Source organism: Equus asinus, chromosome 13 (genome assembly GCF_041296235.1).
Source record: "Equus asinus isolate D_3611 breed Donkey chromosome 13, EquAss-T2T_v2, whole genome shotgun sequence".
NCBI lineage: Eukaryota > Metazoa > Chordata > Mammalia > Perissodactyla > Equidae > Equus > Equus asinus.
Window position 1 is genome coordinate 9,788,092 of NC_091802.1, and position 15,256 is coordinate 9,803,347.

The 15,256-nt window shown below is 41.6% G+C and overlaps 1 protein-coding gene across 2 annotated transcripts in view; it reads right to left on the minus strand.

Moving 5' to 3' along the window:
* The window catches only part of GLP2R (glucagon like peptide 2 receptor), a 66,243-nt gene that overhangs the window by 25,497 nt on the left and 25,490 nt on the right, over positions 1-15,256 (minus strand). For both annotated transcript variants that reach the window (XM_014864141.3, XM_070482336.1), the window contains 5 exons: positions 8,534-8,640; positions 6,469-6,622; positions 4,669-4,828; positions 3,802-3,862; positions 2,883-2,952 (listed from right to left, as the gene is read on the minus strand). In XM_014864141.3, the coding sequence (XP_014719627.2) occupies positions 2,883-2,952; positions 3,802-3,862; positions 4,669-4,828; positions 6,469-6,622; positions 8,534-8,640 (552 nt within the window). The remainder of the gene's footprint in view (positions 1-2,882; positions 2,953-3,801; positions 3,863-4,668; positions 4,829-6,468; positions 6,623-8,533; positions 8,641-15,256) is intronic.

The window sequence follows — 15,256 nt, forward strand, 5'->3', positions numbered from 1 at the left end:
GAGGCTTTTGCAGAATTCTGCACAAGAAATCCCGAGGGGCTGAAGAACAGTGACAGTGGATCGAGGAGAAGAAAACAGCCTGGAGAGATCTTCAGAGAAAGTCTCGACAAGACTGGAAGTCTGAGCGGATGCTGCTGGGAGGAGGAGGATAGAAGCCAGGAGGGCATCCAGCTTTCCGGCTTGGGCGCCTGGGAGACAGATGCTGGTGTCATTCGCTGGGTGGGCGAGCAGGAGGAGAAGTTGTGGACGGGAGGATGAGAAGCCACTGTGAGCTAAGGTGACTCTGGCCATTTCTGTGTAGCTGGCCACAACTGGAGGTGTATAAGCAAGAGCATGTAAAGGTCATTTTATCCAAGATGAGAAGATGAAGCATATTCTCTTGTCCTGGTGGGAGAAAATGTGGCTCCAGGAACCAGGAAGCACCAGAAGAAACCAGCATACAGCTCAGCCCGCTGTGCCAGCCAAGCAGCAAGGCCCAGAGCAGCAGCTTGAGCCCTGGCTGTCCATTTGAACCACTTAGGAGCTTTTAAAATTACAGCTGCCTGGCCTCATCTGTGGGATTTCTGATGCAGTCCTCCGGGGTATGAGCCGCCATGACGTTTCTAATCCACAGCCAGCTTTGAGAACCACTGGTGAGTGGGCCAAGAGCTTCACAAACTTTGACATGCACTCAAAACCTGGGAATCTTGTTCCAATGCAGATTCTATTTCAGCAGGTCTGGGGTGGGGCCTGAGAACCTGAATTTATAGCAAGCGCTCAGATGACCACACTTGGAGCAGCGAGGGCATAGCAAAATGCTCTTCAACCCTGGCTGGCTGCACATTAGAACCCCTAGGCTACACTGAGATCAAGGAAACACACTCTCTGGGTGTGAGACCCATGCAAAAAGAATTTTTAAAGATACCCAGGTGATTTCAAGAGCAGCCAAGATTGAGAACCATTGATACAGCCTCTAGAAGACTGCGGGGTAAAGATTAGGGATCCAGTTGCACTGAGCCTGAACTCCACCCAAGGGAAGACCTGCTGGCCTCCATCCTGCTTTATTCCGCCTGGTTAGCGAGACCCTTCCAGTGCCCAGGAGCATGGGTCACAGGCATTCATTGAACAAGTGTATGCAGGGCCCACCACATGCTTGGGTGGGCTGCCAGCACGAATAGAACATGGGGCTTACAGTGGCAGCAGTCAGGTTTTAGACAAATACTTGCAATAAAACATTGCTGGGGCTGTAGCAGAAGTATGTACAGGACCGGAGAAGGACACAAAAAGGTATGACCATTTCTACTTCATGAGGTGGGTGTTCAGGTATAGCAGCCAGGTGGACAAGATGGCAGAGGGACGAGTTCAAACCTGAGAGAGTGCGAAGGAAGGTCCTAGTACATGAAAACCCTGTGACAGTCAGTACTCCAGGCATGTGGGCTGGAAGCAATCAATATTTTGGGGGAAGCAGCACAGTGTTGTGGGTACAAGTGCTGGTGTCACCCGGTCAGACTCTTTGGGCTGAGATCCAGCAGCCCCACTTCCTGGCTCTGTGACTTTAGGCAAGTAATTTCTCATCTTCGCAGTGTTCTCACTAATAAAAGAAACATGATGATAGCATCCCCTCATAGGGGTGTTGGGAAGATTAGATGAGTTAATACACACAAAGCACTTAGAATGGTGCTGGTACGTAGGAGGCCCTCAGTACATTTCACCGGGCAGCAGTGGAGGTGCCGAGCCAGGAGGCAGGTGCTGGCACCGTAGCTGGGCAGTGTGGCTGGAGAGGAGAGCCCTGTGGAGGTGTGAAAGATGGGGTGGGGGTGAGGCAGAGCTCGCGATGCTGCGCTGGGACACGTGGGGTCAGGCTTCACCTAGCCCTCGCTCTCAGCTGTGTGCAGAACGACCCGCGGGGAGGTAGCCAGCAGCACACACGCAGCCACTCAGGCTAGACGTGAGACAGGCCTTCGAGTCACCAAGAGCCTCTCCACAGCCTTGGATTTCCTGTCATTTCTACGAATGTTTTTTCCTCCCTGTCACACCCAGGTCTGAGCAGAGAGCTGCCTTCTATTATAAAAAATAAGCTTTTTTCTTTCATGAAACCACAAATACCAGATGATTTACATAAAATGGTAAAAACGGGATGCCGGGCCACACCTTAGAGAAGAGATGGGCAGAGCAGGGAGCACAGAGCCTAGCCGGAGAGCACTCGAGGTGGTGGCCCTATATCCAGGCAGAAAGATGTTCTGCCCCCTTCTGGATCATGCTAACCCTTCCAACTGTTTTCTAACTTTCTGTTCCTTCTCCCAAGCTTCCTTGGGAGCTTTGGTTTTCACACACTACCATCTAAAGGAGCTTTATGAATCTGGGTCAAGCAGTTCCTCCCCAGCCCAAAAATTCTGGGCTCTTCCTCCTCAAGGTCTCAGAATAGCATCATCTCCTAGCTCTAAGGCCATCTCAGCTTTGGGTCAATGGTGATTCTATGTTTTCCTCCTATAAAAGAAGCTCCCTGAGTCTCCCCTCCCTCCTGCTAATGGTGTTCAAATCCAAGCCAATGGCTTTGTTATCCCTGGGCTGATCCATGACTGAAGACACCTGTATCCCCAGGGTACACATCGCAGCCATTCCATCCGGGGCCACTGAGCTGAGTACAGATTCCTATACATAGTTTGAAGACCCAGAGAAAAGGAGGATTGTAGTATAACCCTGAATTTAGGTCCTGAACAAGAACAAGGAGGAGTTTCTTGCTTGTTTCTTCTCATTCAACAGATTCTACTCACAGTTCAGCAACTCCTTCTCAAGCGATCTGAGCCAGAGAATTTGGTGGTGGTGTGGCGGGGAGTGGGGGGCAGGGTCCTCCACAACAGCTGAGCTCAGAGAGGAAAACGGGTGGATGGGATGGTCCTTACCATTACACAAAGCAGCATGGGTCCTCGGATGATCCACCAGATTTTCTTATTGCCGTTGGTTCCCCAGCATCTATGACAAAGGGCAGGTAGTAAAAGACTTAAACACGACATGAGGTTGGATGTGAAAGCTTCATGCCCTATGGAAGAAGGAGACTTGCACTCACGACTTACTTTCCACCCATCACTCTCCCGAAGGGCGGGAGAGGGCAAGAGAGGACTCAGGTCCCTTCCTGGTAGTATGGTACTGTTTACTTTTCTTACCAGTAAGGTGCTCTTCAATGCTAACAGCTTGCTGTGTATCCTTCCACATTTTTCTCCATGTTCATACAAACATAAATTCTTAATTAGATAGGGGATTTTTTGGTGATGACTATTTGGAGGGAAGAAATGGGATCACGTGATAGACATTACTCAACGACAGTCTTAACAACGTGCTGTCGAGATTCAGTTCCTCGAAGTCAAAAGACATAGAACTAACTTGTTTTTTAGGAGTCTCATAATAGTCCATGATATAGGTAGGCCACAATTTGTTTGATGAGCCCCATGTTGATGGATGTTCAGGGGGTTTGTCTCTTTGTTTGGTTTTGCTTTCCCCACCCCCTGTGGATGATGATGCAATAAGCATTCTCGTACTTATATCCTTACACACCCAGGGTATGTAACCTACATACCCTGCTAACCTACGCAGTCAATTTTTGTGCTACCTTGTGCTAATTTGCATGTGTAACTAAATTAATAAACTAATTACTATAAGAAAGATTTTTGATTATTTTGTCTACATTCCTGGGCCTATTCTAGAATGCCAAAAGGAAAGGCTGGGGGTGGATAGTCTCTTTGGGAAAATGGTATGTTTCCTCATATTTGGGCATATCTAGGAATTACTGGCTCATGGAAGAGTACAAACAGGTAGATTACCTACCCTGTGTTCTCCAGATGTGCACGGGCGATGCTCCAAGGTACAACAAATAGCACTGGGAAGGCTGGGAGAAAAGAGGGAGCCGTAGTTAGGAGGCAGTTGGCCAAACCTGCCTGCCTCCCACCCCAGCCTGATGGGCCAAGCACAGCTGGTCAAAACTTATAAAACCCAACCGTCATAGACTTGTGGACTGTGAGAGCTGGAGAGACCTAGAGTGGCACGGAGTGCATCCGTTCTTTGACTGTCAGAGAACCCGGGAAGCAGAGAGGAGAACTAACATGTTGCAAAGCGGCTTAGAGTAAATCCAAGGACGTTAACCAAAACCTTCTGAGTCGCACGCCCAGGTTCTTTCCTCTGGATCCTGCAGCCTTAAATTCTCCAAGAGTTTTTCACAACAAGGGTTCTAGACGTCATCTTGAAGATTTACTTGGTGTTAAGAACCAAATATTTGTGTCCCCTCAAAATTCACATATTTAAGTTCTAACCCCCAAAGAGATGGTATTTGGAAATGGGAACTTTGGAGGTAAGCAGGTTTGGATGAGGTGAGGCAGGCTCATCATGATGGGATTAGTGCCCTTATAGGAAGAGGCCAGAGATCTTGCTTTCTGTCCCTCTCTTCACCATGTGAGGCCACAGCAAGAAGGCAGCAGTGTGCAAGCCAGGAAGAGGGCCCTCACCAGAACTCAACCATGCTGGCCCCCGATCTCAAACTTCCCAGCACACACACACCCTTCTCTTCAGTCTTTTATCATTGAGGAATTATCTGTTCCAGAAGACTCTCATTAGTCGGGTCTCCAGTAAAAGGCTCTATTGGGCTCCCATCTTCTGATGGGTCCCCAGGAGAAGAGGCTGGGGGTTCAGTTCACTCACCCCAACCCACCAGCAGGTATCTGGGCCACAGCCGCCTTTCAGAAAGCACCGTGGGCTCCAGCAGTGTGTGGAGGTAAAGGCCTTCGACTAGCAGCCATGAGTAATTGGCGCCCACGAAGTAATGCAGGAGGACCTGGGCTGAGCGGCAGGAGGTGGATATCTGCAGAGGACAGAGCACCTGAGGGTGAGTCCAGGCTTTCCCAGCATCTGGACCCCAGGAGGGTGGAACAGGGCCTCCCCGTGCACAGGCCCTCCCTCTTTACTCCCCTCTCCCCAACCCTTGCTGACTGTCTCAGAAAGACTGGGAACCATATTAAAATATGAAGCAGGGCTCCATTTAGGGTTTAAAGCGTGGCCTCTTCCTCAACATTAAGACATTTGCAGACAAAAACAGAGAGAATTCATCATCAGCAACTTCCATAAAGAAAACTCAAAACAGTATGTTCTCTGATATCAGTTCAATTAAGCCATAAATCAATAACTAAAAAATCTTCATAGGATTGGAAACAAAGAAATGAACTTCTAAATACTTCATGAACCCAAGGAGAAATGATGATAGAAATTAGAAATTATTTCTGAACTGAATGTAAGGAATATACTGCATATCAACTTGTGGTATGCAGCTAGTGCCATGCCAGGAATGAAATTTACGGGCTTAAATGCACTTATTAAAAAAAGAAAAAGAAAATCAATTTTCTTCAACATGTCAAAAATGTTAGAAAAATAACAGCAAATTAAACCCAAAGAACGTACTTGGGAGGAAAGAATAAAGATAAAAGCAGAAGTTAATGAACTAGAGAACATAAAATAAAGAGTATCAACAATGCCAAAACTTTCTTCTTTGAAAAGTCCTATAAAATTGAGAAACTTTGGCAAGGATGATCAAGGGAGGAAAAAAGAGAGTGAAGGCACAAATAATCAATACTGGGAATGAAAAAAGGAACACACCATAGACACAATAGACCTTAAAAAGATCTTAAAGGAATATGCACAATATTATGCCAATAAATTAGACGAAGTAGACAAATTCCTAGAAAAACAGATTACTACAGCTCACATCAGGAGAAATAGAACATCTGAATATGAGTTATAATGAATATATAATTAAAAGTCTTCCAATAAAGAAATCTCTGGGCCCAAATGGCTTCACTTGTGTAATCTATCAAACATTTAAGGAAGAAATAATACCCATCTTAAATAAATTCTTCAAGAAAATAGAGAAAGAGAGAACAACTCTGATTTGTTTTAAGAGGTCAGCACAAACTTTACCCCAAAACTTGACAAAGGCATTAACGAGAAAAGAAAATTACAAATGTGGATGAGGAAATTCTAAAAAAAAAAAAACGGTATTAGCAAATGGAATCCAGCAATAAAGGGGAAAGAATAATCTATCAGAATTTAGCTGGATTCATTCCAGGAATGCAAGGTTAGTTTAACCAATTACTGCACTCATTATTAACAGGATAGAGGAAAAACCATCTCAATAGATGCAGATTTCAATGTGGAAAAGTTTTGCAGCTTTAAAAAATAGTAATACTAAAAAAGGTTGATCTGGTCCCATTCTTTTATTTACAGATGAAGAAATTTCCCACACAAGGGCTCCCACAGCAGCCCTGCTGCTGATTTCCTTCATGTGCCCCACTCTTGGGAGGCTATTTTTTTTCTTTTGCTAGATGATGCATCTCCAACCAGAAAGGCTTTGACATCCCTTTACCTCCCTCTTCCCCTCCCCAGCCCACCTTCCTGCCCTCTGCAGTACTGACCCACCAGGTGGGAGGCCAACAATGAGAAAGAACATACCTCCGACACATAGGACATCCACTCCTTCTCATTGTTGGGCCTCCGGGAGTAGGAGTTGTAGAAGATGACGTCCTTCACCAGCACGGCCAGGGCTCTCAGGATGAAAGAAGCAAACAAGTTCATGTGGATGTAGTTGCGTGTGCAGTGGAGTTTTCTGTGCAAGGAGAAAACCGAGTGCCTTCCCTCAGGAAAGAACAGCTCAGACGGATGGCCCTGTGCCTGAAACACCTGAGTATCTGTCATTCAAGGGCCGGGGTTCGTGGTGCGGGCTCCAGAGCTGGATGGCTGGCTTTTGTGATCTTACTTCTCTGTCCTCATTTTCCTCACTGTAACATGGGAATAATAGCAGCTAACACCTGTGTAACATCTTCAACATGCCTGGGCGAATCTTTCTCATCAAAAAAAGGAAAAAATATGGGTCTCTGAGGCTCTACTGCCTGGAAGAATAAGAACCCTCGCCTCAAAGGGTCACGGGAGGATTCAATCAATTAGTGGGTGAAAAGTGCTCACACAGTACTTGGCATGTAAGTGGCCAGAAAATGTCAGCTCTCACCTCCTCTCCCTCACCCACCTGGAGCCTCCTGCAGGTTCTTTTTGTACCAGCTGACATAAAACTGTGCATCCTCGGTCTCCCTAGCCCAAAGGATCCTCTTCCATCACTGTGCCCTCCCAGCCCTGGCTGTGTCCTGGTGCAACACACACTCCATCCTGCCTCCCTTTCAAGCTATTATTACTTTTTTTATTTCCAAAAAGGATTTGAGGCAGGTCCTTGTGTGTTAGGATTTATGCATCCTTTTCCTTAACTAGATTGGGTGCTACTCAAGGGTTGGAACTGGGTTTTACTCTTCCCAGTGCCTGAGGCAAAATGGACACTTGGTTGACCCAGGCTATGGTGAGTTGCATCCTGCAGGGCTGGGCAATTATTTTCTCCTGGCGTGGTTCTGGGACTTTGGGGAGGTGAGTGCCGGAGGTGAAGGACAGTGGTGAGCACAGGAACTCTTCCATTGTTTAAAACTGCTCTCCCAGTGGGATAGTTGGTCATGACTGCTCCAGGAGGTGTAGAACACCCTGGGATTGGGGCACCAGATGGGGCCAGACCTGGATCTAGCAGAGCCTTAGGAAGGAAGCTGCTCTGGAACTCTCATCCACGTCCCCAGGGTCCCCATCCAGGTTTCCTGCATCTGTGTCAAATGCAAATTCCGCCATGTTATACTCATTTACATTGCTGGATGGGCCGAGACTGGGAGACAGCCGTGGAGGGCTCCCTAGTGGGGCTATAAATATCTCACTTGGGTGATTTCTGAAAACATGATTTAGTAAAATGCACTCAGGCTTTGGATTCTGAAAAACAGCCTTGGATAAGGGAGCGGAAATGCCTAGTTGTGATCTTGGCTCCATCACACACTAGCTGTGTGACCCTGGGCAAGTTACTCATCTCTCCATATTTCAGTTAACTCACTTATAAAATGGGGATAATCATAATAATGCTAATCTCCTAGGATTAGAATTAATCTTAATTCTGGTTAAGATGAGACTTAAATGTCTTAATGCGTGTAACGTGCTTAGAATAGTGCCTGGCACAGAGAAAGCACTCAAATAATTGATAGCTAATTGGAGTTTGAGGGTCCTGGATTAAAATTTGAGCTCTACCTCTCATTAGTTTGTTTTAGAGAAGTTTCTTAATCTCTTCTGTAAAAATAACGCCTTTGGTTGAGTCGCCGTGAGAATGGGCTGTAGTAGATATGCGTGTTATCTAATTCAATGGGCTTAATCTATGGTAGGTGATCTAATCAAAAAGAGGCAAAAGCAGCGTTAGGAGTCCCAGATTTCAGTTCTGGCTGTGCTTTGTGACCTGGGGTGACTCTGTGCCTCTCGCCGGACCTCTGATATCACTTTTCCCCTTCATCTGCAAAATGGGATGGATGGACTGGAGACTCTCAGATCCCTTCCAGCTCTGATGAGCCATGAGATCATCCAGCCCAGTCTTCTACTGCTTTCTAGAGGAAGCCAATGAGCAAATTCCAGGATACATGCCTGAACGCTTGCCAGCAGACGTTCCACTCACCGAAGAAACAAGAGGAGGGTGAGAGCCAGGAAGAGGGAGACAATGGAGAGGGAGTAACCCACGGTGTACAACAGCTGCAAGGTCGACAGCAAGGCATGGTGCTCCTCCTGAACACAGAGGAAGAGCAGACATGACCACCAAGCCAGGCGGCTCTGGTCTCCAACCCCAGTTCCATGCCCAGGACCACTATTGGTGTAGGTATGCACCCTATTCTCACTGACACCCAAGTAGGGTAGCTTAGACTGCTGTCTGGCACATCTTAGAGGCCAGAGAGCCTTGATGAGTGAAGAGCCCACTGTGGGTCTTACCCCCACAGCCTGTCCCACAGCCCGGCATTGATGCACCAAGATTCACAGAATCGTAGAAGAATTGTGCCCAGGACAAGAGGCTGCTTTGGGAACGAGGATCGGTTCTTTGCCCCTGGAGTGCTATCCTTAGAGATCCTTCTCTCTGGAAGATGGGGCCAGATTTCCACCTGGATGTCTCCCTCCTTAAGTAACTTTTCATAGATGATCTTTAGCAAAGACCCAAGAAAACAGTGGAATGCTTTCTCTGAGTCCCAGGATAGCCTGATTGTGAACAGAGGATAATTTACTGGAAATTCACGTGTGATTTTCCAATGGAGTCCCAACTTCTTATTGAACTCATCATGCACATCACTGTCAAAATCATGTTTTGAAATAGATTTTTGTACAAGAGCCCACAGTAAATACTTATTACCTGCTTAATTATATCTTAAACGTCTCTATATAATTCTTTTATCAGCTTTTTTGAACTATAATTGATGTACAATAAACTGCACACATTTAAAGTGCAAACCTTGATGAATTTGTACCTGAATGTGACTGTGATTTTATCACCACAATAAAGATAATGAACATTTCCCTCTCCTCCCAAAATTCTCCTCATCATCCTTGGTAATACATCTCCTCTCATTGCCCTCTGCCACCCCATGCCCAGGCAAAAACTGGTCTGCCTTCTGTCATGAAAGATTGGTTTGGCTTTTCTAAAAGTTTATATAAATAGAGTCTTACGATATGTACTCTTTTTTTTGTCAGGCTTGTTTCCCTCCGAATAATTATTTTGAGATTCATCCATGCCATAGTATTACCAATAGTCCATTACTTTTTTATTGCTGAGTAGAATTTCATGCCGGTAGAATACAGTACAACTTATTTATCCACTGACCTATTGATGGACATTCAGGTAGCTGTCAGAGTTTGGCTTTCACAAAGTTTCTATGAAAATTTCTGTACAAGTTTTTGTGTGGACATAGGTTTTCACTTCTCTCTGATAAATATGCAGAAATAGAATGGTGGAGTAGTATGCTATATGTTTTAACTCCTTGAGAAACTCCCAAACTGTTTTCTAAATAAGTTGTATTAATTTACATTCCCAAGAGAAGTATATGAGAGTTCCAGCTGCTCTGGATTCTAGACTTCATACAATATAAATTCTAGCCATTCTAATGGGGGTGTAGTAGTAGCTTATTGTGGTTTTAATTTCCCCTTCTCTAATGATTAATGATATTGGGAACCGTTTCATGTGCTTATTTGCCGTCTGTATATCTTATTGGGTAAAGTATCTGTTCAAATATTTGGCCATCTTGTAAACTGAATTGTTTGTGTCCTTAACTTTGAATTGTAAATATTCTTTATGTATTCTAGATAGAACTCTCTTCAGACATGTTTTGCAAGCTTTTTCTCCCTTTCTGTAGCTTGTATTTTTATTTTTTTTAATAGCATCTTTAGAAGAGCAGAAGTTTTTTATCTTGATAAAGTCCAACTTATCAACTTTTTCTTTTGTAGTTTGTGCTTTTTGTGTCCTATTTAAGAAATCTTTACCTAACCTAAGGGCCTTAAGATTTTTAGCTATGTTTTTTCCTAGAAGTTTAATAGATTGAGCTCTTACATTTAGGTCTATAATCCATTTCTAGTTAATTTTTATTCATGGCGAGAGGCAAGGGTTGAAGTTTGGGGTTTTTTGCATCCAATTGTTCTGGCACCATTTGTTGGCAAGATTATTCTTTCCCCATTGAATCACCTTGACACTTCTGTCAAAAATCAATTGCTTTTATACATGTGGCTCTGTTTCTGGACTCTGTATTCTCTTCCATTATTGTGTATGTTTAACTTTATGCTAATACGGTACTGTCTTGATTAATATCACTTCATAGTAAGTCTGGCAATCAGTTGGTGTTAGTCTTCCACCTTCATTCTTTTTCAAGGTTGTTTTGACTATTCTAGGTCTTTTGCATTTCCATATAAATTTTAGAATCAGCTTGTCACTTTCTACAAAAACTCTGCTGGGATTTTGATTGGGATTGCATTGAAACTATGAATCAGTTTAGAGTTCATGAATATAGTATATCTGCCCATTTAGTTAGGTTTTCTTTAGTTTCTCTCTACAATGCTTTGTAGTTTTCAGTGTATAGGTCCTGCTCATCTTTTGTCAAATTTATCCCCATATGTTTCATATTTTTAATGCTGTTGTAAATGATACTGCTGTCAAGTTCGATGTTCAATTGCTCATTGTTAGTATATTAAAATACAACTGATTTTTGTATTGATCTGTATCCTGCAACCTTGCTAAACCTATTTGTTAATACTGGTAGTGTTTTGCATAGATTCCTTGGGATTTTCAACACATGATCATGTTGTCTATGAATAACATTTTCACTTCTTTTCCAAACTCTATGTTTTTTATTTCTTTTTCTTGCCTTATTGCTCTGGGTAGGACCTCCAGAACAATGCTGAATAAAAGTGGAGAGAGTGGACTCATTACCTTGTTATAGATCTTAGGCGAAAGCATTCACTCTTTCATCAGTTAGTATGATATTAGCTGCAAGTTTTTTAAAGATGCCCTTTTATATTAATTTCCTGTGGCTGCTGTAACAAATTATCACAAGTTTGGTGGCTTAAAACGACATGATTCATTTTCTTACAGTTCTGGAGGTCAGAAATCCAAAATCAGCTTCACTAGGCTAAAATCAAAGTTTTGGCAGGCCAGCCTTCCTTCTGAAGGCTCCGGGGAACAACCTATTGGTCTTTATTGAACCTTTTCCAGCCTCTGCATTTCTTCACTCAGGGCCCCTTCCTCAATCTTTAAAGCCAGCAGTGTAGCATCTTCTCTCCTCTATGACCTCTACTCCCATTCTTGTATCTTTTCTCTCTGACTCAAACTCCTTTGTCTTTCTCTTATTAGGCCACTTACGATTATATTGGGCCCACCTGGGTAATCCAGGATATTCTCCTCATCTTAAGATCTTTAACTCAATCACACCTGCAAAGACCTTTTTGTTATATAAAGTAACATATTCACAGGTTCTGAGACTTAGGACCTGGGCATCTCTGGGGGGTCATTATTCAACCTACCAACACATTTGAGTTGAGGAAGTTGCCTTCTGTTCCAATAGGCTGAGAATTTTTATCATGAATCAAGGTTGAATTTTATCAAATGATTTGTGTTCATCTATTGAGATGATCACGTTTTTTCTTTTTCAGTCTAATATGTCGAATTACTCTGATTAATTTTCAGATGTTAAACAAACATTGCATTCTTGGTTTAGTCCACTTGGTCATGATTATTAATCTTTTAACATATTTTTGGATTCAATTTGCTAAAATTTTGTCAAGGATTTTTCTTTTATGTTCATGAGGAATATTGGTGTATACTTTTCTTTTCTTGTACTCTCTTTGTCCAGTCTTGGTAGCTCTGTACTGATGGCCTCATAGACTGAGTTGGGAAGTATTTCTTCCTTTTCTATTTTCTGGAAATTTTGTGTAGAATTGGTATTATTTTGTCCTTAAATATTTGGTAGAATTCACCATTGAAGCCAAATGGGTCTGCAGTTTTCTGTATAGGAGAGTTTTTAACTATGACGTGATTTTGTTAATAGATATAGAGCTATTCAGTTATCTATTTCTTCTTTAGTGAATTTTGGTAGTTTGTTTCTTTTAAAAAAACTTTTCAATTTTATCCAACTTGTAAAAATTACTGGCAGAGAGGTGTTCATAATAATCCCTTATCATCTTTTTAAAGTCTATAGTATTAGCAGTGATGCCCCTTTCTCACTCCTGATATGATCATTTATGTCCTCTCTCACCTTCTCCCTCTCTCTCTCTTTCTCTTTTTTCCCCCTCTCATCTTTAATTCTATCTCTCTTTTTCAATGTCTTTCTAGAAGTTTGTCTTCTTACAGAACCAAGTACAGAACCTTGATTTTTTTCTATCGTTTTCTGTTTTCTATCTAACTAATTTCTATTTCTTTCTACTTCTTTTTTCCTGCGTACTTTGGGTTTAATTTGCTCTTTTTGTTTCCTAGTTTCTTAAGGTGGAAGCTTAGTTCGTTGACTTCAGACCTTTCCACTTTTCTACTATAAGAATACTATAAAGTTCTCTCTGTTTTAGCTGCACCTCACAAATTTTAATATGCTGTACTTTCATTTTTATTTAGTTCAAAATATTTATTAATTTCCCTCTAATTTCTTATATGACTTATGGGTTACTTGGAAGTATATCATTTAGTTCTAAAATATTTGGGAATTTTTCCAGAAATCTTTCCATTATTGATTTCTAGCTTAACTTCATTTTAGCCAAAAAACGTATTTTGTATGGTTTGAAATTTTTGCATTTATTAAAATTTGTTTCATGGTTCAACTAAGGTGATTTTTGATAAATATTCAATGTGTAGTTGAAAAAAACATATGCTGGTTTTGAATGGAGTGTTCTATCACTGTTAATTAGGTCAATTTGTTTAACAGTATTGTTCAACTTCTCTGTATAATTAATGATTTTCTGTCTACTTGTTTCTGTCAACTATTCGGAGAGAAGTGTTGAAATTTCTGACTATACTTGGGGCCTTGTCTATTTCTCTTTTAAAATTTACCAGTTTTTGCCTTATGAGCTTTGGGAATTGTTATTAGGTATTAATATTTGGGATTGATAGGTTCTCCTGATGAATTTATCTCTGTATTAATACAAAATGACTTTCTACATCCCTAGTAATATTTCTTGCTCTGAAATCTATTTTGTCTGATATCAATATACCTACTCCTCCTTTCTTCTCATTAGTATTTGTTTGTTTTGTATATCTTTTACTCATCTTTTAAATTTTAACCTAGGTCTTTATACTTAAAATAAATGTCTTGAAGACATTATTTGGTTGGGTTTTGCTTTGTTTTTTTCTTCTTAATCCAATCTGACAACCCCGTCTTTTAATTGAGATGTCTAGATCATTTACATTTAATGTGATTATTTATCTGATTGAGTTTAAATCCACTGAGTTTCTCTTTGTCGCATCTTTTCTTTGTTCTCTTTCCTTATTTTTCTATCTTATTTTGGTTTGAGTATGTTTTTTATTTCATTTTTTTCTTCTTTAATGACCTATTAGCTATATCTCTTTGTTTTTCTTTTTAGTGGTTGTTTTAGGGTTTACAGTATACATCTTTAACATATCGTAGTCTACTATCATGTACTATTTCACTACTTCATGTATAGTTTAAGAACCTTACAACAGAATACTTCCATGTCCTGCATCTTGGCCTTTGTGCTATTGTTGTCACACATTTTACTTATACATATATTTCAGACTCCATAATAATACATTGTTACTGTTTTCACTCATTTATCTTTTAAGAAGATTTTTTAAATAGGATAAAAAATATTTACCCTCATATTTACCATTTTTGGTGCTCTTCATTCCTTTATGTAGGTCAAAATTTCACTATGGTATATTTTCCTTTCTGTGTTAAGGAATTTCTTCAATATTTCTTTTAGTGGTGGTCCAGATGTGGAATTCTCTGTGTAGCTTTTGAGCCTTTCCAAAGCAAGCCCAAGCACATTTCTATCTAGAATTATTTTCTATGGACCGCATCAAGATTCCTATAATCCTGTCAGGTCTCTAATTGCTCTTGTTGGCTTCTCCTTTCCTTGAAACTAAATTTATCCTAAGACCAGCACAAACCTACCTCTTACAAGAAGTCCTCCCTGAATGCCTCTCTGTGTACTGTCAACTCTGAACCCCAGAGCACTTGTTGTCTGTTTTACAAATTGATGCATCAATTACATTATTCATTAACACATTGTTTGCATTTTCTTGGCTTTCTAGATAGACTATAAACATCTTGAAAGCAGAGAAGTGTTTTGTGTTTCTACACACAAAGTGGTGTGAGTTCTTTAAATTGATGGTTCAGGTGGCATACCAAAACTTTAGTGGATCATTTTAATATCATTTATTTTATTGGAGGTATGAGGCTAATGCATTTAATTAAATAACCTAATAATCCGTTTCTGAATCATTATTTTTAAAAACGTGTATTTTATGATTTCTACAAACAAATTAGGGGAAATGCTTGTTTTTCACTTGTCTGTGTCTTCGTTTGGGTTTCCACAGAAGCAGACCCTGACACAAGTATTGGAATGCAAGTAGTCTAAATGGAAAGTGAGAAACCATCAGTAGGGGAAGGGAGAAGTTAGACAGGAAAAATAAAGGGTGTAGGGGCCGAGTGGTTAAGTTCGCACGCTCCAATTTGGTGGCTCAGGGTTTCGCTGGTTTGGATACTGGGCTCAGATCTAGCATGGCTCATCAAGCCATGATGAGGCAGCATCCCACATAGCAGAGCAATAAGGACCTACGACTAGAAGATACAACTATGTACTGGGGAACTTTGGAGAGAAGAAGGAAAAAACAAAAAAGGAAGACTGGCAACAAATGCAACAGATG